General features: G+C 42.9%; 1 protein-coding gene across 12 annotated transcripts in view; it reads right to left on the reverse strand.

The window, feature by feature from the left end:
- The window catches only part of trip12 (thyroid hormone receptor interactor 12), a 38,815-nt gene continuing 11,040 nt past the window's right edge, over nucleotides 1-27,775 (reverse strand). For 3 of the 12 annotated variants that reach the window (XM_021314771.2, XM_021314766.2, XM_021314767.2), the window contains 38 exons: nucleotides 25,663-25,768; nucleotides 25,049-25,185; nucleotides 24,853-24,936; nucleotides 24,643-24,738; nucleotides 24,412-24,563; nucleotides 24,195-24,230; nucleotides 24,010-24,105; nucleotides 23,152-23,244; nucleotides 22,905-23,066; nucleotides 21,421-21,489; nucleotides 21,151-21,316; nucleotides 20,799-20,916; nucleotides 18,946-19,102; nucleotides 18,696-18,849; nucleotides 16,798-17,026; nucleotides 16,570-16,688; nucleotides 16,094-16,301; nucleotides 15,173-15,273; nucleotides 14,897-15,083; nucleotides 14,642-14,783; nucleotides 11,030-11,221; nucleotides 10,667-10,818; nucleotides 10,420-10,577; nucleotides 9,879-9,952; nucleotides 9,588-9,787; nucleotides 8,451-8,578; nucleotides 5,980-6,131; nucleotides 5,695-5,837; nucleotides 5,460-5,616; nucleotides 4,787-4,885; nucleotides 4,595-4,709; nucleotides 4,273-4,427; nucleotides 3,975-4,139; nucleotides 3,611-3,796; nucleotides 3,405-3,518; nucleotides 1,977-2,071; nucleotides 1,717-1,820; nucleotides 2-1,633 (listed from right to left, as the gene is read on the reverse strand). In XM_021314771.2, coding sequence (XP_021170446.2) covers nucleotides 1,437-1,633; nucleotides 1,717-1,820; nucleotides 1,977-2,071; nucleotides 3,405-3,518; nucleotides 3,611-3,796; nucleotides 3,975-4,139; nucleotides 4,273-4,427; nucleotides 4,595-4,709; nucleotides 4,787-4,885; nucleotides 5,460-5,616; nucleotides 5,695-5,837; nucleotides 5,980-6,131; nucleotides 8,451-8,578; nucleotides 9,588-9,787; nucleotides 9,879-9,952; nucleotides 10,420-10,577; nucleotides 10,667-10,818; nucleotides 11,030-11,221; nucleotides 14,642-14,783; nucleotides 14,897-15,083; nucleotides 15,173-15,273; nucleotides 16,094-16,301; nucleotides 16,570-16,688; nucleotides 16,798-17,026; nucleotides 18,696-18,849; nucleotides 18,946-19,102; nucleotides 20,799-20,916; nucleotides 21,151-21,316; nucleotides 21,421-21,489; nucleotides 22,905-23,066; nucleotides 23,152-23,244; nucleotides 24,010-24,105; nucleotides 24,195-24,230; nucleotides 24,412-24,563; nucleotides 24,643-24,738; nucleotides 24,853-24,936; nucleotides 25,049-25,185; nucleotides 25,663-25,768 — 5,198 coding nt within the window. In that variant the 3' untranslated portion in view covers nucleotides 2-1,436. Of the gene's footprint in view, nucleotides 1,634-1,716; nucleotides 1,821-1,976; nucleotides 2,072-3,404; nucleotides 3,519-3,610; nucleotides 3,797-3,974; nucleotides 4,140-4,272; nucleotides 4,428-4,594; nucleotides 4,710-4,786; nucleotides 4,886-5,459; nucleotides 5,617-5,694; nucleotides 5,838-5,979; nucleotides 6,132-8,450; nucleotides 8,579-9,587; nucleotides 9,788-9,878; nucleotides 9,953-10,419; nucleotides 10,578-10,666; nucleotides 10,819-11,029; nucleotides 11,222-12,548; nucleotides 12,699-14,641; nucleotides 14,784-14,896; nucleotides 15,084-15,172; nucleotides 15,274-16,093; nucleotides 16,302-16,569; nucleotides 16,689-16,797; nucleotides 17,027-18,695; nucleotides 18,850-18,945; nucleotides 19,103-20,798; nucleotides 20,917-21,150; nucleotides 21,317-21,420; nucleotides 21,490-22,904; nucleotides 23,067-23,151; nucleotides 23,245-24,009; nucleotides 24,106-24,194; nucleotides 24,231-24,411; nucleotides 24,564-24,642; nucleotides 24,739-24,852; nucleotides 24,937-25,048; nucleotides 25,186-25,662; nucleotides 25,769-27,337; nucleotides 27,441-27,775 lie in introns of those variants that run through there. The other 9 variants (XM_021314769.2, XM_021314768.2, XM_021314772.2 and 6 more) reach the window with 6 other exon arrangements.

Raw genomic sequence — 27,775 nt, forward strand, 5'->3', positions numbered from 1 at the left:
ATGAGTCAAACAGTTACTTTATTTATATTCAGGTAAAAACATGAACCTGATGCAAGTAAATTATTGCAGATCTTAGAAACCAGCACATGAACGATTTGGGCCAGGAGAGCATACAGTGGCGCCCTCCCCTGGCCACAGACTGCAAGTGCACACCACGGTTTGTTCCAAGCCAGCAGTGCAAAGAAAAAAAAAATAAAATAAAATCAACTACAGCAAGAAATAAAGACAATATAGAAAATTAAAAAAAAAAAAAAAAAAAAAAAAAAAAAAGGTCAAGCAGACATTCCCACCTCAAACATGGTATGAAACTGCATATATACTTTATTCCGTAAATGAACTTGAAATGCTATCTGGCCAAGAAACGATAAAATGAGACCAGCCAATATTTTTTTTTTCTTTTCTTTAAATGTGTTTTTTTGTTTTTGTGTGTGTGCCCGGCTACATTTTATGTGTTGAGGGTTGCTCGGAGCTTGGTCTACCAACATCACCCTACACGTCCGGCAGGGCCAAAAACAGAAAGACGGCAACTCTACCAAAAATAAGAGCAAAAACAAATTTTCCTGGTCAACACATGGGTTACAACTCTTCATTTAAGCTGAAGCTCTCTAGAATAAAAAGGAGGCCAGAACACAGTCCCAACTCTGGTAGATGGTGTTTGGTGAGAAGAAAAAAAAAAAAAAAAAAAAAGATTTTATTACTACCTGCATTCAACCAACGGCAACTCTCGTTTTCACAACTGGAAGCAAAGACACACAAAGGGGTGGGTGGGGGGGGTCTGAACCGAAATGCAACACGCAGACTCAGGGCGGATATAATACCGAACTAAATGCCAACATATGAACCGAGGGGGGGGGGGAGACATGAAAACAAAGAACTATTCTATCAAATGTGTAGAATGAGCAAAGTCTGCAAATTTGTCTGTACAAATGATCTTTGGAGCTAAAGTAAACCTAGCCTGCTCAATGAAGTCGCCCTCCCCGTTCCTCCACTAACGCCCACAAGGCTGTCCGCCGCTCTGGAGAGGAGACATCCCTTTTTTTTATTTTTTTTTTCCTGTTTTTTTTTTTTCTTCTTTAAATATCACATAGCAACGCAATTTAAAATGTCACCCAGATGTTTTCATCTTTTTAACACTACTGATATAGGTTTTTATTCTCTCTTTTTTTTTTGTATATCTTATGTTCTGAGTCATGGAAACACACTTCCACTTTTTCGGTTTTTATATTTTTCTTTTTTTTTTCCACTTTTTTTTTTTTTTTTTGGAGAGACAGGGGCAGCAAATATATATTTAAAGTCTTAACTTTTCTGCAAGCTGCTTTCTCTAACAACAAGGCTATCCCCGTAGCCTCGGTGTGCGAGAGTACAAAACGAAACTAAGGAAGTAATGATTTCATCATTTGCTGAAGAAGGCATTTGTATTCGAGATGTCGGCGAGATCAGGAGAGGTGGAACGACTGCTGGCCCTCGCGGGCGGCGGTCAACAGTTTTTCTCGCATGATCTCTATGCTGGAGTAGTCAGGCAGCTTCAGGTAGTTGACGCAGGTCATGACCGAGGGGAGGAAGTCGTCCGGGTTCTCCGTCGACTCGAACGTCTTCCTCACGATCGTCAGAGGGGGGTTCAGGCTCCGGAAACCTGTCGATTACAACGGCCACGGTTAGTGTGAGGTCGGCGGCGCCGCAGACGTGCTCGGCTCAGAGTTAGACGCTTTAGATCACCTCCGACGGGCAGCCTCGGGCTTCCTGTGACGAACTGGAGGAAGAGCCGCTGCTGCTCGGCGTCGAAGCTGCTCAGCACCTCGAAGAGGAACCGGATGGCCCGGCTGTAGGCGGAGACGCAACAATTTAGTCGTCGGTCACTCTAAACTGGAGCCAAATCTCAGTTTTTTTTTTGTGAATACATATTAAAAAGATGACGGCGCGTGAACACTTGAATGAGTTCAGTGGGATAGCGGACGGAGCTGCGAGCGGAGCGCTACCTGTCGTGTGTGTAGCCGTGGTCCGGCCGACAGCACTCCATCAGCGTCTTGACGTCCCACGTCTCTGACTTACTGCCGCACAGCAACTGGTCAAGCTACGGGAAACGTTAAAAACAACAAGTTACGCAACACGTTTCTTCATCTCTAAACAACAATTAATCAAAAATGACTTAGACTTAGACAAACTTTGTCATTTTGTATGCACAGAGTGCGTACAGAACGAAATTTTGTTTGCATACAGCATGAACATTTCAGTGAATTGCAGTGGATTTCAGAATAAAGTAACTCTGCAGGATAATAAAGTAACTCTGCAGGATAATAAAGTAACTTTGCAGGATAATAAAGTAACTTTGCAGGATAATAAAGTAACTTTGCAGGATAATAAAGTAACTGCAGGATATTAAAGTAACTTTGCAGGATAACAAAGTAACTTTGCAGGATAAATGAAGTAACTTTGCAGGATAAATGAAGTAACTTTGCAGGATAAATGAAGTAACTTTACATGATAAATGAAGTAACTTTACAGGATAACAAAGTAACTTTACAGGATAACAAAGTAACTTTGCAGGATAACAAAGTAACTTTGCAGGATATTAAAGTAACTTTGTAGGATATTAAAGTAACTTTGCAGGATAACAAAGTAACTTTGCAGGATAACAAAGTAACTTTGTAGGATAATAAAGTAACTTTGCAGGATAAATGAAGTAACTTTGCAGGATAAATGAAGTAACTTTGCAGGATAATAAAGTAACTTTGCAGGATAATAAAGTAACTTTGCAGGATAAATGAAGTAACTTTGCAGGATAACAAAGTAACTTTGCAGGATAACAAAGTAACTTTGTAGGATAATAAAGTAACTTTGCAGGATAAATGAAGTAACTTTGCAGGATAAATGAAGTAACTTTGCAGGATAATAAAGTAACTTTGCAGGATAACAAAGTAACTTTGTAGGATAATAAAGTAACTTTGCAGGATAAATGAAGTAACTTTGCAGGATAAATGAAGTAACTTTGCAGGATAATAAAGTAACTTTGCAGGATAATAAAGTAACTTTGCAGGGTAATAAAGTAACTTTGCAGGATAAATTAAGTAACTTTGCAGGACAGTTCCAGGATAAAGTGCACAGTGAAAAATGTTGTTGACAAGGAAAGGATGTTGCATTTATGTCGCAGCATATGAGCGAATCCCCATTTGCACTACGCTTCATAACGGAAGTAATGAAGTGGGAATTTTAACTATGGGCAACTTTTCCTTTCAGAGCAGCGTTTGTGTCTGCGGAGCCGCGACTAACTACGACCACACAGAACATTTGGATATAATTTCAAGTCCACTCGTCCCCTCTAGTAACGGCAATTAAAAAAACTTTTGTTGTGCACCACAGCAGCGCAAATAAATCAAAAGGAGCGAGGAAACGCCGACGTTTCTTACCTCTTCTGGGTAGAAATACTGCAGGTGATGCAAGGGGAAGACGGACTCAAAGCCTTCCCTAAACGACTCGAATTGTCTTGATACGCCTTCATTTAAGGTCCAGTAAACCACCAACTACAATGATGCAAAAAACAAAAACCATTGACCACAACTGAAGTAAAACAGCATTCTGGATTATAAAAGAAACAAATAAACAAGTAATCTACCCTGAGGTACTCCTCGAGGTTGTAGATCGTGACTGGCACGTCTTTTCCGCCCTTCTTCAGCTCAATGTTGGGGAAGCCCGGCAGAGTGAAGTCCAGGCCCAGGTCCTCCACCGAGCAGCCGTTCATGTTCAGGCTCTCTAGGGCCTGCTGAAGGGTCTCTCTGGTCTGGAAAGACGAGGGCAAACGCTGATTAACCAGTGTGGGGAGAAACAAAAACAAAAAAAAAGAAAGGTTGGAAGCTCATGTAAACATTTATTTCCACTGAGCGTTTTTGCAGGTATGTGGAAGCAGAGCACAGCCTCATGGGGTTTCTCTGCATTTTTAACGCCACGCCGGTGCAACCACCGCGGAGGCGTGTCCTCACCTGTGACCGGTCCTGCTCCAGCCTCTTCTTCTGGCGAATGATGTCCTCCAGGTGCTGGATGGACTTGGCCACGCCCGGATCGATGTTCATCAAGTCGTGGGAGCTTATAGACGTCTCGTGTCGCAGCATCCACTTGTAAAACGGAAGCCCCAACGGCAGATCCAGCTGGAAAACGTTAGAAGAAGAGAAAACAAACGATGTAAAAACGTTTCATGGCACGAGACGTCAAACAAAAACAGGACATCTAAAGCTCCACAGATGAGTTCAAAGACATTCGACAGAAACCAGAGGTCAGTACCAGTCTGAAGTCCATAATGGCTTTGGCCATCAGCTTTCCTAAGAAGCGAAACTTCATCTTAATTTTGGCTATGTGTGCTGGTTTTGTTGTTCTGCCGAAGGGAACAGCAAAGAGTCCTCTGGAGTTGAACATGTACTTCGTGCCCTCTTGGTTTCCTGAGGAGAGAAAGGAGCGCGCGGCGTTACCACAAAGTCGCCACATTAAGTTTTATTTAACCGATCATTGTGATCCGTCCGTCTTTAATGCGTTCACGGACACGGATCGTCCCCGGCTAGGCGCTCGGTGACAGAAGGGTTAAATGTTACAGAGCGTGGGTCAGCACCTTTAGGATTAGCCAGAGTGATCTCTTCGCCTCTCCAAAGTCCAAGATCCGCTCTCTGAAGCTCCTGGGAGACCAGAGCGTAGAACTCCTGCGTGGGTCCCAGACCCGTGCCCACCTGGAACAAAGCAACGTCTCAGTTCTGCTTCAGGCCCAAACGGGGCGGCAGAAATACTCAGGTCGGCGGAGGATTACCTCGTTCTCGTACTGGATCTCCAGCATCGCCCTGGAGCTGCCGAGGTCCTGCATCACGGACTCTGCCTGCTTTAATAGGTCCTCTCGGTTTATCGTTCTCTGGAAGGACAAAAAAACTCGATGGTGACTTGAACCTGAGTGACCGGTCTGGATAAAAAAAAAAGTCTCTGGTCATGCGGTCAAAATGCTGCTCTGTGGTCGTTTAGTGTGACAGACGCACTGACTGTACATTTAATGCTCCCTCAACCAAACCCCACCTTAGACAGATATCTAGCAGGGTCAGAAAGTTCCTTGGAATCATTCTGGGTCACTACCACCATCTGTTGAGAGGGTTTACTGTCGTATCTGGAGTGCCCAGTGCTTTTCTGAAACTGCACTGTGTACGTCTGACTTTAGAGGCTGAATACAACAGAAAATTAATTTGCAAGGGAATTCTTTTTTTTTTTTAAATATCTGTGCATCAATACATGTGTCCCAAATCTTCGTAAGCGTAAGAGGCGCATCAAATTATACGATCTGGTTTAAAGCTCTTGGTTCTGATAGGAAAAGTAAGATCAGATGTTTTAGTGTTTGATCTGCCGATCCACGATCAGAGAGGATCATGGGAAATGCGGATCTCTGGTGAACCGATCGGTGTGCCTGTAATTCAATGGTTGGACGAGGCAAACGGCACCTTTTTCCTGTCCAGGCGTGGTGCCACTCTGCTGTCCTGAGAATCTGATTGGTTGATCTCGGGGTTCGTGTCCAGCAGGCGCTGCATGGCTCTGTCTCGATCGAAGGCCGTGACGTAAAACAACATCTGCCGAGTGTCGAAGGGGAAGAAGAAAGGGCTGCGGAGGAGGAGAGAACAATTGTAACTACTGCTTCATGCCGTTTCATTGCTATGCTGAGCTGTGGGCAGGACTAACCAGGTCTTTCCCAGCTCAATGAGCCAGGTGGGGATGTTCCCCGTCATGATGACCAGGGGGTCTTGTAGCTGGCGATTGGCTTTGGCAGTCAGTTTACTATTGATGAACTCAGAGGTGGAAATTATTTCCTTACACGCAGCATTCTACAAAAAACAAAAGCAAATATGACAGTTATCTTGCATCTCTGTTCAAAACACAATTTAAAGATTTAACATTAGTTTAGTATGAAGTTCATCTACAGTAACAGTTTAAAATGAGACACCCGGTGTTGAAAAGGTGACCTACATCGTACAAGTAGAACCAGTATCTGCTGATGGAGTGCAGGATCCTCAGCAGCAGCGTGACGTCCAGAGAGGGGTCGTCAAACGTCATGGTCTCCGGTGGCTCTGTGGTGAGGTATGTTTCCAAAGGGTTGGAGACGCTGGGGCAGACGCCATCTGAGTGAGGCAGCAGGAAAAGAGGACGGGATTGAAGCCGGCCGAACACATTCTCACAGATTTTCTACGCATCGGCGGGGTGAGAGGCGTCTGGCCACTGCAGCACTTCAGCGCGCCGCTTTCAATGCGTGTTTATAGCAAGAACTGTGCATGAAATTAGGAACCAGGGCGTTTCTGGGGATTCTTTGCCTTAATTGACGTGACGTCGCCTGCCGATCGATCATGGAGGCTCGTCAGGAACAGACCAATCAGCGATCGGCCTTTACCTGTAGAAGCGGCGCGGCTAACATTCTGGGGACGTTACATTTCCAACGTCTTGGGTCAGAGGGAATTTCTTTTTGGTTAAACGTTGTCAGAGGGGAAAGCACAATTCAGACGAGCGTTTTCCTGAATGCTTAGAAGGTGGAATACAGTTTGTTCATTTCCCAGAAGCTAAAAGGAGTCCAGAAAAAAAAGCAAACGATGGATAAAAAGCACGCGGACGACAGACCTCATGAGCAGCTGAACACGACAGAGTTGGTCTGTACAACAGTAACTATCTTTGTTCATAAACATTGCGCGTTTAGTGGATAAATTAAAGGGTACTGCTTGACGCTAGTTCTGCTGTGATTTAGAAATCAGAATGTAGCAACTTCAGGCTGCATAAGTTGAGTCTTTGTTAGATGTAATCAGTTAAGAGGACTCAGATTTTGCACAAAGCATTTAATAGTCAAATGTACCTTCATAACACAGATTTTCCCTGGAAATTCGTGCCATGGATAGCTTGATGGCAGCATAAAAACATTTACTGCAGTAACCATTTTAAGTTAGTAATATACGTTTTAAGTTGGGTACAAGTTGGCTATTTTAATGTTGATTTGCCTTTGGTTCCTGTATGAGAACAATAAGACGCTGTCTGCATCAGGGTGTGGCCACTAGGTGTCACTGTGGTTAAACAAATAGAGGAGGAAACCTTTGTATGGGTGACAGGTTGAGAGTTTGTCCACGGCTTACCAGGAACGAGCTGCTGTTCGTATGAGTGACGGTGATTATGCAACGGTCTTTGTCTTGATATGGAACAGAAACACGCAATGAATAAATGCACCAAGCGCATAAACCGCCTCCGCTGAGGAGTTTCCTCCATTGACATCATATACGTAGACGCGTCATAGGGCGCAGATTCGCACGTCAACGTCACCGCCATATTGTATATGGCAGAAAAAGGTTGAGTTCTGTTGTAGTTAATGTGGATTAGTGAAGATGCCTCATTCCTGTGCTGCTTGGAAATGTATTCTGACTGATTTCACTACTTGTATCTGCCTTCTATAAACTAAGGCTGCACCATGTTGCAAAACTGGACACACTAAAGCTGCAGAGTGGTAACACTAGAAAAAAGCTGTGCAAGACCATTATTTTTCAAGGTTTTTAGCTTGTACACAGTACAGACTACTGTATTTAGACAAATATGTGCATTTATAGATTTTCAAGTATTATAAATAAGCCAAATAAATAGCTGTGTGATTTTATATATACGTGTGTGTGTATATATGTGTATGTGTTATGACTATAAGGATCAATTTGTTAAATCTAAACATTGTGGTCTTCATTTCATAAAACCGTGTCACATGTGAACCGTTAGGGACAGACTTTTTGGGGGAGTATTAAAGAGGTAAAATTAATAATATGAGAAAAAAAAAGACCTAGGACAATAAAGTAAAACAAAAACATAAAAGTGGTAATGTTATGAAAAAAATTCAGGAGAATGAAGCTAAAGGGATACGAAAATAAACTTTTAATATTACAAAAATAAAAAATATTTCGAATATAAAGTATATTCTGAGATTAAAGTCCCTCTGATACTGTTTAAGTGACTGAGTAATGCAGATTTGCCACATTTAAGATGGCGGACGCTCTGACGCATCGCAGCAGAGGCAGAACCCGCCCAACGAGGCGTCTACTCTTATATTATGTCTATGGTTTCCTCACCTAAAACAAACGGTAAGCTAGCCCATCAGCTAACATTACTGCATCTGGGCCTCAGGGACAGCTGCTAAAATCAAAGTCCAGCTCTGTGGACCTGGTGGTTACGCGCTAGAGCATTACCGCTGTGCCTACCACAGAAGAAGAGTTTTGCTTTGAACAACTGCATTTACGTTTTTTTTTTTTTAACAATTGAAGCGCCGTTGTCCCCACAACTTCTGGCAGTCACAAAAAAAAAAACAATGAAAAGTTTCAACTTATCAAAACTGAAACCATGTCGACTAACCAGCAGAGCCTAACGAGCTAAAGCTGAAAATACTTAGAAGAAGCTGTAGAGCTGAGGATGCTTCTCCGCCTCACCATGCCACAGCTCGTCCTGTTTCTTGGCGTTGCGTGGGGAGGTTTTAGACGGAGCGGTCTGGGCCCGGCCTCTCTTTCCACCCACTGCGTCCTTACTGCCTTCCTCGTCTTCTCTCACAGGCTTATACCTGCCGGAGGACAAGAGGAAACATTTGGTCTCTGACGGCTCTGAGAAACACCTTAACATTAACACTTCCACACTTATTCTGACCCAATGCCCCCAAAAGTGGAATAATCTAGATACGACAAAGCAGATAGTTTATTTTCATTGGTGTGAATTCACAGTGCTGTGCGTTCCAGTGAAGCTCTGAGAAACTCTTACAGTCTCAAAGAGTCTGAAAAACTAAGAAATTAACTTTCAGAAAGTGTCCAGCTCTAGAGAAGAACGAAAAAATGTTTTTTTTGTTTTTGTTTGTTTGTTTTTTAAAAAAAGAGAAGGTACATTTTTGTAATAGTTCCTTCATTTACATTGTTATTTGAATGCCATTATTTTTAAATCATCTTTTGGTCCAACCACACACTCTAGAGTTTAGACTAGGCAAGAGACTGGGAGGGAAAATAATAATCAGAAGAGTTTGGATATTTTTGATGAAAGTCAAAGCACAAAGGGCTGAAGCTGCCGTGTGATTTAGCAGTGAGATTAAAACCCGCACTACATTTTTGGGGTCTTTTGGAAACGCTTAAATCAACAGAAATCTGTGTTATGTAGAGAAATCTGAACTGAATTTTCACAGCTGCAGATCAATGATTTCTTTATTTGATAAAACTCCCAGGAAGGCGAGTTAGGTTCTCTAGAATCATCTATTCGGAAGATAAAATAAATAAATTATAAAAACGCTACAAGCCTTATTTTTTAAATAACTGATTAAGATCTGAAGTCTGGAAATTCAAACTTAATCCATAATTCTGTTTATATTAGTATCCATCTCTATATTTATTCAGTAATAACCCATGTCCTGTACTTATGGGACCATTGTTTATCCTGCACTTGCTGCTATTGCACTTCTGGTTAGACCTTAAACTGCATTTCGTTGCCTTGTACCTGTACCTGTGTAATGACAAAGTTGAATCTAATCTAATCTAATTTATCCAGGCTTGGAAAATGACCCTAATATCTGTTTGTTTTTGTTTTTTTACCATATCGTGTGCGTTTTGGTCCAAATTCCAGCCCTGCCAAGCGGATTGGCCTCGTCGTCCGTAGACTCCCTCTCTTCCTCTGACTGAAGGCTGTACTGCCGTACGGCCTGGTACACCGTCATGTTGTACGGCAGCAGGTGGTCGCCGATGTAGAACTGTAGTCTGTGACGCACGCTGCCAGAGTTCAGGAACTGGGCCGCCTGACGGGAGCGACAAGCGTCATCAGCTGAAGTCACGGCAGATTCACCACAATTACAGACGAAAAAAAAAAAAAAAGACGCCGCGACGTACCAGGGATTCGTCTATCTCATCATCCGAACCGTCATCGTCACTGTCCTCGTCTTCTTCTCTGATTCGGCCATAACCTGCAGAAACAAAGATTTCCCAGCTTGAATCGCAGCAGAGCGGTCAGAAATGGATCAATACAAACATCTGCATCCCTGCACTGCAAAAAGAGAACTAAAATAAGTAGAATTTTCTTGAAATTAATGCGTTTGCCCTTGATTTGAGCAGGTAAATAAGATTATCTGCCAATGGTATTAGTATTTTTACCCCTAAAATACGATAATTAGATATACAGCACTTGAAATAAGACGATGGAGATGAATTGTACCTATTTTAAGTGCAAAAATCTCATTCCATTGGCAAATAATCTTATTTACATGCTCAAATCAAGGAAAAATACTCTCATTTCAAGAAGATTTTTCTTATTTTTAGTTCTATTTTTGCAGTGTGGTTCAGCTTTAGCTTGAAGACCCGCTTCTTCCTCAGGATTACAGGAAGCACGCAGCGATCCAGCACCTCTAAGAGGGGAAATAAAGACGCCTCTCACCTCTGACCACGAGATATCTCTCGATTGCCTGCACCAGGGCCAGGGGGTCGATCTTCACTGGGCCGCCTTTCCACTGTTTGACGTTGGTGCAGTCCGGGTGCCGTTGCAGCTGACACTTGAGCTGATGCGTGTTGAAGAACTTCAGCGCCTGAGATCCCCTGAAGAGACAAAGGTGTGTTTTTAATGGAGCAGAGCAGACGGGGCACCTCGTCATAAAGCTGAAACGTGTGCAGGGGGGGTCACAGACCTGCTGCCGTTGCCGTTGCCACTGGGAAAGTCGTGCACCTTCACGGGGAACTGCTCCATCTGGCTCAGGCAGCTGTTCATCTTGTGCACAAGTCCCAGGTACGCCGAGTTATTCGCGGGATCCAGGCGGCCCACGGGATCCACGCCAGGAACCTGTGAACCACCGACAGAACACGATAAAACACACAAGCGCAGGATAATGGCGGACAGGACGCAGGTCACAAACCCTCCAATGTTTATGCACAGCTTCCACTGTCTTGAACGACTATTTAGGACAGATTCAGGAGAGGAAACGGGTCATCGCACATCAACGTAAGGAGCTTCCAGGTTTTGACGGCCTGGGTACTCAGAAAGGGCTTCTCACCGGACACCCGGCGAAGACGTTGAGGAACCTCCTGAGTCGCACGTCGCGGCTGAGGAGGTCTCGGTCTGTGTTGGAGGTCAGGTAGAGCAGGAGCTGCTTCACCAGCCCGCTGTGCTGGATCTCGAAAGACGACACATCAGACTCTGATACGATGTTGGAGATCTCCAGCAGGCACTCCAACCCTCCATCCACCTAGAAAACACCAGGAAAGGTTTCATTCCTGGGGTGAAATATTACAAATACCGTATTTTCCGGACCATAAGTCGCTCCGGAGTACAAGTCGCACCAGCCATTAAATGCATAATAAAGAAGGAAAAAACATATATAAGTCACACTAGAGTATAAGTCGCATTTTTGGGGGAAATTTATTTGATAATATACAACATCAAGAACAGACCTGTCATCTTGAAAGGCAATTTTAAATAAAAATAGAACGGAGGCAACAACAGGCTGAATAATTGTACGGTTAGCTTACGCTACAGGACACAACTGAGAACGTGCCTGGTATGTTAACATAACATATTAAAAGCTATTCAGATAACTATAGCATAAATAACATGCGAAGAAGTTAACCAAAGCGCCCGTGTCACTCCAAATAACTAAAATCCAGTGAAATCTTCATCCTCGGTGTCACTTTCAAATAACTCCGTTAACTCCGGAGGTAGAAGATGCGGCACTTCCGCTTCTATGTCGCTTACGTCTGATTCAACACAGGCCTAGAGCGCCCTCTTGTGGTTTGGTGTGAAAATAACAGGTGTAATAAAATACCGGTAAAAATGTGTAATAATTTCACACATAAGTCACTCCAGAGTATAAGTCGCACCCCCGGCCAAACTATGAAAAAAAACTGCGACTTATAGTCCGGAAAATACGGTACTCGCTGTGGAGCAGAACAGAGATGCTTAAAAGTCGGATTTTCCAACTTTAAGTTAAAGCTCGAGTCTCTGGCGACTGAAATAAACAACATCTGATCAAATCCATGACCTCTAGTCCACCTCTAACCCTGCATCGCTGTAGGCTACGAACCTAAACCGCTACAGTTTATCCCCAGGGCTAAATTAGCATATGAACATTTTAGAACCATCTTTTTGTCTTTTAACATTTAATTCTCTAAACAAACTGCTATAAGCTGATTATTATCATATTGAAGCTCAAATATAATATTTATCCTATTAGAAACATAAATAGGCATTTATGCTCTAACAAGCATAGTGCCGATTAAATCCGTTTCATTTCTGAATGAATCCAAAATCGAAATACTTTTCTTTGCAATATTTATTGGCTCCTTAGTTAAGATCCATTCATCCCCATTTTGAAATAGACTTCTTCAGGGTACTGGAGATATCTATCCATCTATCTACACTATTTCAAAATGGGTACACTCTTTTCTTTAAATCATCACAAAAAGGGATTAATTTTAGGTCCATATTGCCAATCCTTAGTGCTTAGACGCGAATACATTAATAAAAAATAGCTAATCCTCATCCCGACCATAGGGACTCCCAAGGGTTGTGTCCTCAGCCACCTTTACTATTCAATATTCACCGATCAGTGATGGATTGGACCCCAGATGATGAACATTTACACCTGCAGACTCCAAAAGAAAGCCAGCGCCACTGAAACAGACTCCACTTACCGTGGAGTCCTGGACACATTCCTCCACTCCCATCTAGCAAAAGGTTCAGGACGTTAAAGGAAAAGAAAAAAAAAATCCATCAGGCTTAAAAACCGTTTTTATCCAAGAGTAGTTAAAACAAAAAGATAAATCTGAGCCAGGTTGACAGCAGGGCAGATTTTAAGTTCAAAGAAACAAGTCCCAAAGCTGCCTGTGTGTGGTTAAAGCTCCTTTGGGACAAGCCACGCTTGCTTCGATTTAAAATGAAACAAGAAATCTGCAGATGCTGCAAAGTTCCTGACTGACCAACTTTAATTTAGTTTAATTTCTAAAGCATTAACCCTCCTGAAGGCGGATTGACTCCCTCAGCTTCAGCAGAATTTACATAAACGGTTCTCTAGTACCAGACAGCAGAAAGTCACAAGAAAGCCTTAGAAGACCAGACCACTCAGACACGAGTTAAGGCTGGTTCACACGGCAGGATTTTTAGCCTGATTTTCAAATCCCGGTCCCCTCCTGCTGAGAGGCGCCAATTATCGGTATGTCTTAGGATAATCTTCAGAGAATATCCTCGTGTGTGTGGCGTGTTAAGAGAGATCGGGTCCGCTCGGTAGAACGTCAGGGCCGCTCCCACCTCAAATCAGGGCTAGTCAGCATGTTGGATTGTCTTGTCCCGATATCATACATGTTTTTGATGTCCTCTGAAGACAAACGAGCGCGGAGCCTGTTGAATGTGACGTTAGCCAATCAGAAAGCCAGGTGAGGGATTCCCAGAGAGAGAGACTTTTTTTTTTTTTTTATAATAAATGGCCTCCATTTCCCAGTGCAGCAAGCATAGAGCCCGCGTTCTCGTTGTCTCCGCTTCTTCAACCAACAGCTTTTCTTTTTATGTTTTTTCTCCATTAAAATCAGTCTAAGAGTTTTTACCGTTCTGTGTGGTTCCTCTAAGGCAGGCATGTCCAAAGTGTGGCCCGGGGGCCATTTGTGGCCCCTGGACTGATTTTGTTTGGCCCCCAAACTGCATTTCAAGAAAGATTTTGTCTACTGGAAAGATTTGGCTGACGGAGATGGAAACGTTTTATTTTTATTAGGGTAAAATGAATACAGACAGGTTAAGATCTTACAACTGAAAACGTATTCATCTTCTAATAACCACACTTTGTACATTCTATTTAATTTCATAGTAAATACGACCACATCTGTCTGAGAACTTTAACTCAGATGCAAGCTTTTGTGCATTAAAAGCTGCTTTTTTTCTCCCCAAATCATTTAATAAAATGAGCAACTTTTTTCTTTTTTTTATCATCAATTGGTTCTAATGTAATTTGCAAACTGGATGATCATCTTTTAATAAAGCAAATGTGCAAAACCCATTTTTAACTATGGCTCTACAGCCATTTTCCTTCAGAAAATCTGAATAATTAGTTTAATTAAAATGAGCATATCTTATCTGCATAAAGCAGATAAAAAAAAATTCACAACATGATATTTGGGTTATTTTTCATTGTTATTTTTTGGCCCTCGAGTACTTTTGACTCAAGAATTTTGGCCCGTGTGCCAAAAAGTTTAGACACCCCTGCTCTAAGGCTTTGACTATTTTCAAATCCCGCCGTGTGAACCGGCCTTTACCTTACGTATCCATACGCAGCAATAATGCGACCATAAAGTACATTTATACCCTTAGAAGTCATTGACAAAGTGAAACTAAAGACTCATCTCCATGTTTCAGCCACCATTTCACTGACCTTTCCAAAAACAATATTAGCCACATCCATCAAAACATGGAGCACTACTTTAGGTTTGTTTTTGTTCCCCTTAAACTCAGCCATCCTGTTCCATCACTGGAGCACAGACCCTGAGCTGTAAAGCAGCCCTCGGCTTCATGTTGGCGTCAAAGCTCAGAAATAAAAGCAGTTTACGTCAGAGTGTCAAACAAAACCTGCCAAATCCAGCTTGTTTGCTACTTATTTGGTTTCCAGCGAGAGCGGACGCCTTACCTGCAGGTTGAGCTGCTCGGTGGCCGTGCAGAGTCTCTGGAGAACGTTCAGAGCCGGGTTGCTGCCGTCCACGTTCTCCGAGTTGAAGTAGCGCTCCACAAACTTACTCGCCTGCTCTTTAATCCAGGCTTTGATTTTGTCTCTACGATTTCAAAAAAACACAAAGAATCAAAACAAACCCGTGACAATCAAACAAAACGAGCCACTTCGTCAACCAATTAGAGATCCTCCTGAATTGAAAAAGCTCAGAATTACCTGTTATTTGAGATGGAGTCTTTGGGAGGAGCCCTCGCCAGGCCGCTTACTCCCGCTGTGCGCGACGGCTCGGAGTTGGCGTTGTTGGTTTGAGCGCCCAGCTTCCCCCAGGTCTTGGGGTTGAGGCTGGCCAAGAAGGATGACTTGGGGGACTGAGTACTGGTAGGGCTCTTGGCTGCAGAGAAGACTGACAGTTACGCCAATATCAATCAAATGTAGCGTTCCTTTCCCAAATGTCGAGAACTTCAGAGCGTCCCACAGCGCTTTAACGCTTACCCTGATTGTCTGCTTTATCATCATCTCTTGGCGGGGAGTACTTGGGCCTTCTGGGCCCCCTCTTTGGAAGGCGCTTTCTCTTCAGGACGTCACTTAGCCGCCTTGGTGGGGAAGAAAACCATTCGAGATGAGCTTGAAGCTTAAAACTACCATTTCTAAAACAGCATTTAGGGGAATAAAACGTACATTTGAAGATTTATTTTTAACATTTGCACACAGGGTTCCTACAGCATAAGGCAAGTTAAATTCAAGACTTTTTAAGACTTTTTAATGCCACTTGAAATAAAAAGTTTAGACCAACTTCACAATAAACAAGATAAACCTGGATGCGACAACTTTACCCAAATGTTTATTTTAAGATAAAACCATTACTTTCTGGCCCAGTGAACATGTTTAAAATTTTGAAAAACATTCCATATAGGAAAAAAGCTAAAAACACACAAATTACAGATATATTTTTAACAACTACTGAACTGAATTTACAAACTTTGTTTTGTTCCCTACTAAAATAAAACTATAAATCAGTTTTAAAAACCACAACATAACCAGTGCCAACTCTTTCTCGCAGCTATGGTCCGGCCGCAACAGTTTTTATTGGTTCCGCTATCGGGACGGGACCAATAATGGTTACATTGAGCCGTTCGGTAAATTTAAAAAAAATATAATTGTGTCAATTATTTTACTATTTGGTGAGGATTACAAAAATAAAATCCTATTTATGACCTGGTAACAAGTTTAAGAACTAAGAAAGACGGATTTAAGACATTTTAATGCCAATTAAGGCCTTAGTTTTATGTTACAGAATTCAATGCCTTTTAAGACTTTTTAAGGATCCGCGGGAACCCTGGCATAGCTAAACGTCACGTTTGACACTTCTCCCTTCATGTTGTGTAAAGCCGCGGGACCGTTTTTTTAACTCACCCCTGCGGGCTGAGGTCCAGAGAGTCGTCCATGCTGTGCTGAAAGCTGGGGGAGCCCAGGTCGGGAGCTGCGATGTTGGCCGACGTTGTGGATACACTGGTGATTGTTGTGGTACAGAGACTGGCTGTACCGCTAGAGCAGGCCTTTGGGGGACTAGTGACAAGAAAGCTCTCAGACTCTGCAAGGTTCTTCACTTGATGCATTACACCTGCAAGAATGAGGAACGCTCGTAAAAAACAACAACATGGCAACATAAAAAAAAAAAAAAAAAAAGCCAAGACATCGGCAATATTAATAAATGTGTGAAAGCCAAGTGATTGTGGGCTTTATTTTTTAACAATGTCAGCTCCACAGAGATTCAATGGTTTCTACCACTTAGTTTTATAAAAAAAAAAAAAAAACATTCATCCAAAGAGTAATTGTTAGTCGTGCGGCTGTAAGTTAAGCCTGCGCGTTTCGGCGGCGGCGCTCAGTACCTTCTCGTCTAAAGTAGACACTGAAGATGTCGGGCAGCTTCTGCATGAGGATCTCTGCCATCTGCAGAGAACCCACCACAATCTTCAGGTCCTGGCTGGACAGCATGGAGGCGATGTGACTGGAGGGGGAGAGACGGACGACCGGTCAGGTTTCAGCTCAAATCAGCTGAAAACGCCGCCGTGCTTTTCTTCGTTCAAAATGTTAGCGGTGGCTAACGGGGCGGCTACCTGGACACGGCGTGGTTCCTCAGCACATCCTTTAGCAGCTCAGCGTCAGCGAAGTAGATGATCCTGAGGATGGCTCTAAGGCACTTGTGTCGGACAGCGGGGCCCGCCGACGAGCTGTACACCTCATACAGGACCCCGAAGAGCGTTTTAATGAAACACTTAGCCAGCTCGGGGTCCTCCTTCATCAGCTGGGCTCTTGCATCTTCTCGACGAACCTCTTGGTGACTCCCTAAAAAAGGTTTTTTTTTTTTTTTTCCAAAACAAATGACAAGTTGGACCGTGTTACTCAGGTCAGAAATGTTTGCCTCCAACAAGCAATGTCAGTAGAGTTTCCCCTCCTTCGTGTTCAGGATGCGTTTCAGGGTTACTGCAGGAAAAGGTGCTAAATTGTTTTATTATTAGACCGTGCTTATTTTTTTATTTTTTTACTTAATCTGTTGAAAATCCAATTTTAGTTGGTTGTAGACAGTTAAATGGCAACAAATTTAAACTAAATTCAAACTTAAGATTTAGCAAAAAATGTTTCCACATATGAGGCGTATAAAGGTTGTGTAACGTTATTTTACACATTTACAAGAACAAAACAGAACAACGCAGCGTTCCTTAGAGTTTAAATCTTCGCCTCAGCTACCGATCTGGTTTGAAAACACTTTAAAAAAAAAAAAAAAAAAAAAAAAAAAAAAAACAGTATCTTATCCACTTGTGCTTAAAAAGAAAAAGATTTTAAATTAAGTTCCAGTTATGGCCCAAAGTGTTACCACCCCTAAAATTGCTCCACATAATTGAGAGTTTCTCCCAGAATGTTTTTCTAATTACATGTTTTGTTAAATGCGTTTATTAGAACGGCACCAAAAAGCAGAGGAAATAAGTCAAATATCACATAATTTCACGCCAAGTTCCAAAGATTGGCCGAATAAAACTACCGGCACCCTCTAGCCAATACAAGTTTGCACACCCCTTGGGAAGAAAAACCAAAATCAATCGCTTCCTTTGACCGTAAACTTTCTTAAAGCTCTCAGCTAGAATCTTGGACCACTTTTCTTCAGCAAACTCCTCCAGGTTTCAGTCAATTTTAAGATCCCCTCCAGAGTTGATCAATTGGATTTAGATCCAGATCCACTGCTGACCACTTCAGAACTTTGTGCCAAGTAAAAATAGCACCGAGAAGATGGAACAAATCTGTCAGCTCATAAATGGTCTAAAGAGACGAGGTGGGTCTTAAGAGCAGATTTTAAAATGTCTGGAGAAGATTTTCTAATTTGAGAGATGCAACAACAAAACCCGATCTGCCCTGAGCTTCAGTCCTCAGTACCTCCAGTAACAGCTGCTCAGCTGATCGAGGCGATCGAGAAGGGAAGACCAACGACCCAGGTTTGGTTTAGAACTTCTTGATTATGCTGCGCACCGTCGACAAAAGGAACATCAAGATCTCCGGAGGACATGTAACCTTGAGAATGCTGCTAATCTTTCACATTTCAGTCCTCTGACAGCTCTCCGTGCTTAGTGCGACACACACGCAACGCAAAGATCGAGTCAGCTTCTCTCCTTTTTATCCGGTTTCAGGTGTGCTCTTCATCTTGCTCACATCCGGTGAGTTTTAATCAGCATCGCAGGCTTGAAACAAGGATATTCCCCCACAATTTAAAAAAAAAATAAAATAAAATAAAAAAAGGTGCCAATAACTGCGTCCAGCCCATTTTTGGGATCATTACGCTGCTCTTTGGTGCCATTCCAATACACACAAAAGGAAATAAATAAGTGTGTAACAAAAAAAAATTTCAGGGGTGCCAACACGTTCAGGCAAGATTGCACATAAAGGATTTACTGTAAAAGCACGTTAAATATCATTTTGAAATGCTTCCCTTGCCCATACAATATAGAGAAGTCCATAAAATGACCTGTGTTGGGGTTAGCAAGAGGATTGGGCTTCCTCTGGATGCCGCGTGCTGTTCCCGTGTCCTCGTTTATCTGCTGCATAGAGTTGAAGTCGATTGTGTAGACCCGGCCCAGCGTCGACAGGCTGATCTCATCTTCTCCGTTCTGGTGGGCCGTCTGAAGAAAGGAGAACTGGTCAGCGTGGCGCATTTACAAAAGCAGATGTCCCCCCCCCAGACGCTGCGAATGGAAAGCTTTAAAAGGCGCGCTCACCTCGATGATGCGGCTGTCGATGCGGTTGTAAGGATGCCACAGGCCTCGGTCGTCCCTCCACTGCCAGATGGCTCCCTCCGTTGTTTGGGCGCTGCCTTTCTTCAGCATGGCGTCGACCGCAAAGATGCCTTCTCTGGGGAGGCAGGGCATCAGTTCACTGTAAGGGAGTAGAAGGAAAAACAAAGTCTCAACATTTGACAGCAAGTACGAGTGATTGTTGCTACAGCGCTGTGAGACAGTGTGGGCTCACATTCTGGCCGTTTTTGTTTTCATTTAAGTATAGTAAATTCCCCACAGACAAAGATACCTGAAGTAAATCACGATTTTAGTAAAAAAAAGAGGCCAACCAGCCCACCATTTCTGAGCAATTCATAAGCAGACTTGCTGGCCCTCCAGATTTTTATCCTGCCAATTATTAATGTAATTTTACTGTCTTACTGTTGCACTACTATTATACATGTTAGAATTTCACGAATGTTGCACTATTTTGGCCTTCAGGTAGGCAATAAAGGCTACGTTCACACTGCAGGTCTTGATGCTAAATTCTGATTTTTTGTGAAATCGGATTTTTTTTGCGTGTCCGTTCACCTTTCCAAATATATGCGACTTGTATGTGATCTCCTGTGTGAACTGCATTCATTTGCCTCAGTGTCCCGCATGCGCAGTAGATGATGCAATGACGTCACACGTAGCAAGCGTGCTCATTGTTTGTGGAAGTAAACATGGATTATAATGCTGCAGCGTATTTTACGTTCTTTAGCCAGCACATTACTGACGCAATCTTTTTAAGAAGATCGAAAAGGAAGAGCCAAATTTTAGCGACGTGAGCGGCTTTACTGAAACGGATTTCATTCATAATTTTCAAATGACAAAGGCAACCTTTATGTGCGTCTGAACGGATCTCTTAAGCGCTCTCACTTAAAAATACACATCTTCAGCGGCCATAGCAGCGAGTAAACGCGTTGCTGTGGGGCTGTATGGACTTGCAACAGGTGTTTGTTACCGCACAACAGCCAACCTCTTTGGTATAGCCAGGTCCACCGTTAGTGACGTTTGTCGAGTATCGTGACGTACAGGTCGGATAAATGCGACCCGGCCGTACAGATACAGGTCGCATTTGAAAAGATCAGATACGTATCGGATTCAGGACCACATATCCAAATGGCCTGGGTCGCATTTGAAAAAATCTGATTTGTGTCGTACAGACTGTCATGAAAAGATCAGATACAGGTCGCATATGGGCAAAAAATAAAATAAAAATAAAAATCGGAATTGGGTCACTTCAGGCTGCAGTGTGAACGTAACCAAAAAGTTCTACTACCCTAAGTGGTATGCAGTTCTAAACGGCATCGGTGCAACACTACTGGCAACATGAAGCAAGCTAAAAGCACTCAAAACGTGACGTTTGACTTGATCTAAAGGAATTTGAGAACCTATAAAAAACAAAATCCCTGACATCTAAGAGACCGTAGAGGGAGACAGTGACTATTTTTCACTTATTGCCAAGCTGGTCAAGCCGGCCTTTTGCCGCTTATAACTGCATTTTTCTCTTGATATCAAAGTGTTTTTGACGCTTACGACAATAAGGAAAAATGAAGAAATGTGAAAGTGGATAAACTCCTTTTTTTATGAAAAATATACAAAAAGAGATGCATTTTAAACCTGAAAAAGAAAAATTTTCATCTGTGGAACATTTTCCATCCATTTAAGGTCGATAGCAGCAACAAAGCAGCTAGACAGGAACTTTAATAGCCTCGCATATCTCTGGTCAGTTGATTTGTTAGCACATCGTTCGTCATTTATCGCGTTCAAAGGGCGGGCACCAGCACATACAGCAAAAACAGAGACATTACCAAATGAGGGAGGTCAGTTCATAGAGTTCCTGGGGGCTTCGAGGTACTAGCTCAATTTGTTCCTGGCAGCTTCCGTTTGAGGCACCGCACAAGAGGAAACGCAGAGTTTCTGCTATGTCTGTCAGGAGAGAACAGATATTCTCGTTAAAAGCCGACTTCAAGCAAGGCTAGACACCGAAACGGAAAAATCTTACAGCGCATCGTTTATCTCAACATTCTCTGGATCGACACAAAAAAAATGGAAGCATCAGAACGGGATTCGACTTCTTCGCTAGTGTCGACCAAAGATCTTAGCAGGAAAAACGGGAGCACAGCCCCCACGAGTCAAGGCACGGCGGCGCGAGCGACTCACTCTGCTTCATAAGCTGGACAGCCAGACTCGGGCAGTTGGAGCACATCAGCGAAAGCATGCGAACCACCATGATGAACATCCCCGAGCTAAGAACGGGAGGGGTGACGACCAGCAGCTGCTGAATGTTGGTCAGCAGGTCCCGCGATGCCACCTGCTGCAGCAGGTTCTGTCAAAGCAAGCAGAGGAAATAAACCAAACCGGCGTTAGAGACTACAGACCGCTTGTGAAAAAAAACCACCAGCCACACAGAGAAAACCACAAAGTGCAGACCTCCTCGTGTTGAAAGTTGTCCACCAGTCTGGCAAAACAGAGACAGGTGCTCTCAACAGACTTCTTATCCTGAAAAGAGAGAAAAAAACAACATTTTACCAAAAGCTCTCATAGGATATGAGGGGTGTAACGGCACACGTGGGTGTAGTGAACGTTTCGATGCGGCATGTCAGGTACCAGTGTGTGTACCAGCTTGGTCTTTTTTTACTCATTGCATTACTGACTTCTGCAGCTGAGCGTCTCGTGCTGCATGACTAGAGCCACAACAAACTTTGTTGTGTTCTCCTCATCTCTGCTACAAACACTGTTGTGGATTTTTATTACAAGCTTAACTTGTTAACGCACTTAAAACAACTTCATCCATATGTGTCTTGCCCTCTTATTTCTTTGTGGTTATCATTGCTTGAGGTGGTGCAATTCCCATTATTGTTCGATTCTGTTCATTTTTGTTATCGTTTATAACCAAGTTAGTAAAATTCTGTAAAAATATCAGAAAGGCAACATGGATAAAAATCACTTGGACTTTATGTTTATATCCTCAGATACAATCTTAAATAGGTAAAGCCATCATTACTGAACGTGATGGAAATCTGTCTTTCTAAATAAAAAAAATAAAATAAAAACGACTTAATCCGAACGCGAGCGTCTCTTCTACGGGGAAGAAAGGCCTCTTGGTGCACGGACCGATAGCAGCAGCATTTAAGCAGGTAATTCAGATCAGGCCAACGCATAAATAAGCATAAACTATGCTAACAATTTGTTAGCATGACTATTGTGAAGAGTGCAGTTTATTTAAAATATCACCCAAATTGGTCACTTTTGTCTATTTTTATTATTTTATTTTATTATTTATTTGGCATCCTTTTAAAATAAACATTTAAGTCTTTAGTTTTGACCCTTTTTAAACCAAAAATTAACCAAACCGAGTCCCTCTTGAAACTGAACTGAAATATGATTTTAGTGTACCGTTACACCGCTATAAGATATGGTACTGAATATTATTTCAAGTACCAGACAAGTGACTGATAACCAAAATGGTTAATATTTGAGGTATTTAAGTATCCAAAAAATATTTCATTTTCTATTCAATAACAAAACTTGTTTTTGCTTTAATTGTTCCCCACATTCCGCTAAACTAATGTAGCATAAACCCAAAGCCAAAATTAAAAGCTATTTTCACTGATCTTTCTCCTAATCTTGTTCTCTTCCAAACTCTTCTACTAAGCATGTTAATTTATTAATATTCCAACTTATTAGATCCTGCCACTATTAACTACTCCAACATTTCAGGATATTTGCCGAAGTCTCCGCAATACTTAGCAGAACATGACAGGTAAGCGATACTTGTGGACGACACATAGCATTTATTAACATTAAAAACTTTACGCTAAGCTTGTTTGATAAAACAAAATAAAATAATATTGTTGTTGGAGTCTATAATCAGACGCGATCAATCGTCCTCATCAGTGATAAGGCGCACGTACCTGGTGTGTGAGTCTCTGGGTCAGCAGTGACAGCGAATCGTCCACGAAGTGGAACTCGTCTGGAGTGATGCTCTGGCAGCAGTTAGCGGCGATGGCCAGCGCGTTCCTCTGGGCGTTGATGCTGAAGAACTCCAGGTAGAGGAGGCAGTAAGCGAGCCCGCCCTGTGAGACGAACACACGTTCTTAACGGGCCGAGTCACGCAAGCCGGTAACGTCAAGCACAGTGAAAAGTGCGCGCCATACTCACAGCCTGCAAAATGGCTTTGCTGTGTCGCCGTGACAGCATTTCCAAGGCTGTGAGGGCCTGCTCTGCTACATCTATGAACTGGATCACCTGAAGCTGCAGACAAAAAGGGTAAAGAAAAGCCATTAGCTTTAAAAATCTATTTAAAAAAGCAGACATGTGCCTATAGACCAGGGGTGTCAACCATACGGCCCGCTGGCCGGATCCGGCCCGCTGAACAATTTAGTCCGGCCCGGTGGCTAAATGATTATCATTATTATTATTTTTTTTTTTTTTCCCAGTGTCCTGTCTGGCAATGTGGCAATAAGATGACAAGATAAAAGTAAGAGAATGATAAAACAATTATTGAAAAAAAACATGTACTTCGTTTAATTGAAAATATGCAGTTCCTATATTGTCCACGAGGGGCGCTGTGTTTTAATTAGCAGATTGAGCTTCAGGTGTGGAAAAATTCAAATCATTTCTTAATTTTTATCTGTTTGATGTATTTTGTCATGTAGGACAGTGTTTTTAAGTTCCAAAAAATGTGAATAAATGTTTTTCAACATTGTATAAAATCACTATGATCAGTTCTTATGCATAATGCACAAGTAAATGTTTAACTGAGTAAAAGTATTGTTGAAATTGCACATACTTTTCTTAAAAAAAAAAATCGCTGAGGTTATTCATAATATATTGTGTAAAAGTTCATTTATTCATTTACTATAAAAATATCAATAACAAGTCCACTTTTATTAGTCCTGCTTAATCTTGCAATGAGTTAACTCGTGTGGCCCTCTTGAGATCAGATTAAGCTGTATGCGGCCCCTAAACCAAAAGGAGTTTGACACCCCTGCTATAGACAGAGTAAAGTGTTTTTACCTTCTCCAGGAAGACGGGGATAGCGTCAACCACCACGGCAGAAGAACGAGGAAGTGCTTCCATCATGTAAGTGAGCGCACGGGATGCGTGATTCATCTGCATGCACGGAGCAAGACAGGGACGTCATTGGCTGGTGCCGCAAATAAATAACTCAATGACAGCGAAACTAAATGAATCATACTTACAATTTCAAAATTATGCTCCATCTGCAGCAGTGTAATCTGTGAAAGAAAGAAAGTTGGAGATGCTCAACTGTGATAAAGTGTGAGCAGATCTGGAAAAGTGACGTAAAACAAAGAGTTTTCCCTGAGGAAAATACGGCAAAAACAACCACCCAGCTCTAGTCACCGTCGTTTGCAGCTCGATAAAAGGTTGAAAACGCTGAAAGTAAACGGGACTTACTAAAGCAGGAACCACACTCTTGACAGGAAATCCACCGAGTGTTTCCTCGTTGCCCATCACCAGCAGCTGGCACATCTCAATCGCCGCTTGGAGCTGCTGAGACTCGTCCCCTGTGGCCTGAAGGCCCTGCAGAAGCTGCTGGGCCTTGGAACCTAAAACAAGAAGAGGATTTGGTCAGAAAAGAAGAAATGCATATAACTCTGTTGATTGTAAGAAGATTACAATACTCACTTGCTCCACTGCCTATGGTCCTGTGGAACAGCTGTGACATCCGGGGTCCCAGGGGTCCAAAAAGATGTGGCGGGAGTCCCCTGGCTTCCAGGAGAGCTACGGCGACGAGGAGCAGCAAGGTTCAGGGAATTACAATAATAGTAATCAGCTATTATTATGGGGTCTTTTACTGCCATTACGTGATAAAAGCAGAGTTTTTTTTTAACAAACCTTGAAGCCTTCCCATTTCTGAATCGTCGGACTCACTCTCTCCAGAAGTGGTCATCCCCACTGCTCCGGCAACTGAGCTTGAGGCTGGAAAGAAAAGCGTTGTAAAAACAAAACTCACTGTACCTTGTGTACAACAACTCAGATTTGTTTTGTTTTTTTTTTTGTTTTTTTTTAATTCGGGCGACTCCATTTTTACCTGACGCTCCTTGTGACGCCTCATCAGTGCGAGCGGCTGATGAATTGGCCCCGTCTTGGTTGTTGTCGGAGTCAGCCATTTTCTCCTGTCGGCGAGCGTCGGCTGCCCCGCGCTTGCCCAGGCCTGAGCCCCGCCGACTACAATATGAACAAAAAGAAAAAGAAGAAGTGAGCGTAGCGGCGGCAGTAGAGCAAACGCGCAGACCTGGCCTTCATGTGCTTCCTGAGTGATCCTGCAGACCATTTTCATCAGGTGGTCTCTTTCATTGTAAAACGGAGTGATGCTTGATGGTTTGAAATCTTTGAGCCGATTATGAGCGTCACATTTTTTAATATACATTTATTGCCCGTTTATTTTGAATGACGTCTCACAGGGCAGCTTAGTAACCATCTTTACAATAATGCAACTCTGGTAAATCTCGGCCGTGTTAATGTCTGAACTCAAAGGAAATTACTCTTAGCTGTGCCTTCATCCTGAATTATTCTAAAGGGATACATTTTGTTTGCAGGACAAACACGTCGACAGCTTAAAAGAAAAAAACAATTCCATATTATTGTCTTAATTATTTGGCCCCCTACTGGCAGCGGATGGAAGTCATGACGGCATGTTTTTACCTGGTGCTGGCACAGGAGCCCGTGGTCTTCTGGCGTGTGCTCCGCCGAAAACTGGGGAGCTCTGCTGGAGGAGACTCGCTGCGCTTCTTTGTGGATTTCCTCAAACCTAAGGAAAACCAAAAAGGATTGCTTAGACGGCTCTTAAACTATACTGCTCAAAAACGGAAAAAAATTAAAATAAATTAAAAAACATATGCCTGATCTCAATTGGAAAACAAAAATCACGCAGGAACAAAAGGACGGCGCATCATTTGATGACTAGGGCTTCACCTGAAGTCACCTAGAAAGGGAAAAACCGAAGCAGAAGGCTGGTCCAACATGCTGGAACGTCTTTGCAGCAACTCCAGGTACTACTCAGTACTACCTATTACCTACAGCCTCTCCAGAACCCTTCACATCCATAACATGAGGGAACCTGCTCTCATCTGGGAAAAGACCACCAGTACCAAACCTGCTATTCTGGTGTTCTCTGGCAAACACCAGTCCAGCTCTGTGGTGCCAGACAGTGAGCACTGGGCCCACTAGAGGACGTCTGGTCCTCTGGCCAAAACATTAGAAACAGAGACATTCAGGCCAGTGGCCCACTGGACGTCACTTTGTAGAACCGAAGCAGAACTTCTCCTGTTCCTCTTTGCACTACAGAGCAGATACCGGTCCTGCTGATGGCTTCAGGACCTCCGGCAGCCCTGTCCAGATCTCCTACAGTCTGTCTCCTGGTATATTACCTCTGTGCTCCTGAGACTGAGCTGAGAGACGCAGCAAACCTTCCTGCAGCGGCACATATTGATGCCCCATCCTGGTGAAGATGGACTTCCTGTGAAACCTCTGTAGGGTTCCAGGAATCCCCTCACGGTGCCAGTAGTGACACCGACCTTGGGCAAATTCAGAACTACTGAAAAGCTGTCCCAGGAGGGGGAAAAGAGTCTGTACTAGAACCTGGTTTTGGGGTTGTCTCATTGCTATTCATTCAACACCAGAACAGCACTGATTAACCCCCCCCCCCCCCCCCCTTCTACTACTGAACTGACCACATTAATGCTCCAAGAGTTTAACCATCTTGACATCATACTCTATTCTTTTTGAACAGTGTAGTTTTAAAGTCTCATCCGGAAATGCACAAGAATAAACCTTTTTTAAACAACAGAATAAACCAAATGGGAGTTTTCCTTAAAGAGTCAAAGTCTAAAAAGTGTTTAGGACAGAGTCAGAAGCAGAGTACTGCCTCTTTATTTTTTTTAATACTGTGCGGGACTAGTGCCGTCTGTTTGGACCCCTATACCACCAGCCAGATGGGTTATTAATAGCAACACAACCGTTGCCCTATGACAGGACAACCTTCATGCTAGGTCTGTGACTCATAATTTAGCAGCTCAAAACTAAATTATAAAACCTTTCAGATCAAATTAAAACGCATAAAAAGGAGGAGCTTTTGTACTTCATTACGCCTGGTACTCAACCGTTTGCTCTCCAGAGTCGCTCGACCTAAAATAGTTCAACATTTCAGCAAGTTTGTTTTTTTAAACCAGTTCTACTCAATTACTATTCCTAACACCTTTCCTTGAGTCCGGCACCAAAAACATTTGAATATAGAACGGCATCTTAAAGCTGGCTGCTCGTGCATTCAGAAAAAAAGGAGCACAGAATCACATCCAGCTAACATGTAAAGCCTACTCACCATCAGATAAAGTGGCAAAATGTGCGCCTTAAGAGATAAAGAGAGGAAGTTGTTGTCCCCCCTTCTGGGAGAAGCGGGTCGTGAGTCCGTCCCTGCCCTCAAACATACTTCTCCTCAGCTGGTGGGCCAACACGTGAGACTCCACTTAGGAGGGGCCTCGCTATTTGGGCCAGAGCCCATGACACAGAGTCCACTTGGGTTACGATCCTTTTACTCACCTAGCACAGCCAGAGCTCATGCTAGCCTGAGAAGCCTCTGCCTACTTCTCAATGGGAACCATTTTGTTCAGATTATTAGATTTCTGTATGCAGGATGACTTTTACCCCCCTTTAAACCCAAGAACAACAACATGAAGAGCTGGAACCAAGACACTTGACCTGCTCTCACTGACAGTACATTGCCAGAACAAAATAAATCCTTTACTCTGAACAACAGCAT

Source organism: Fundulus heteroclitus, chromosome 18, assembly GCF_011125445.2.
Source record: "Fundulus heteroclitus isolate FHET01 chromosome 18, MU-UCD_Fhet_4.1, whole genome shotgun sequence".
Lineage (NCBI taxonomy): Eukaryota > Metazoa > Chordata > Actinopteri > Cyprinodontiformes > Fundulidae > Fundulus > Fundulus heteroclitus.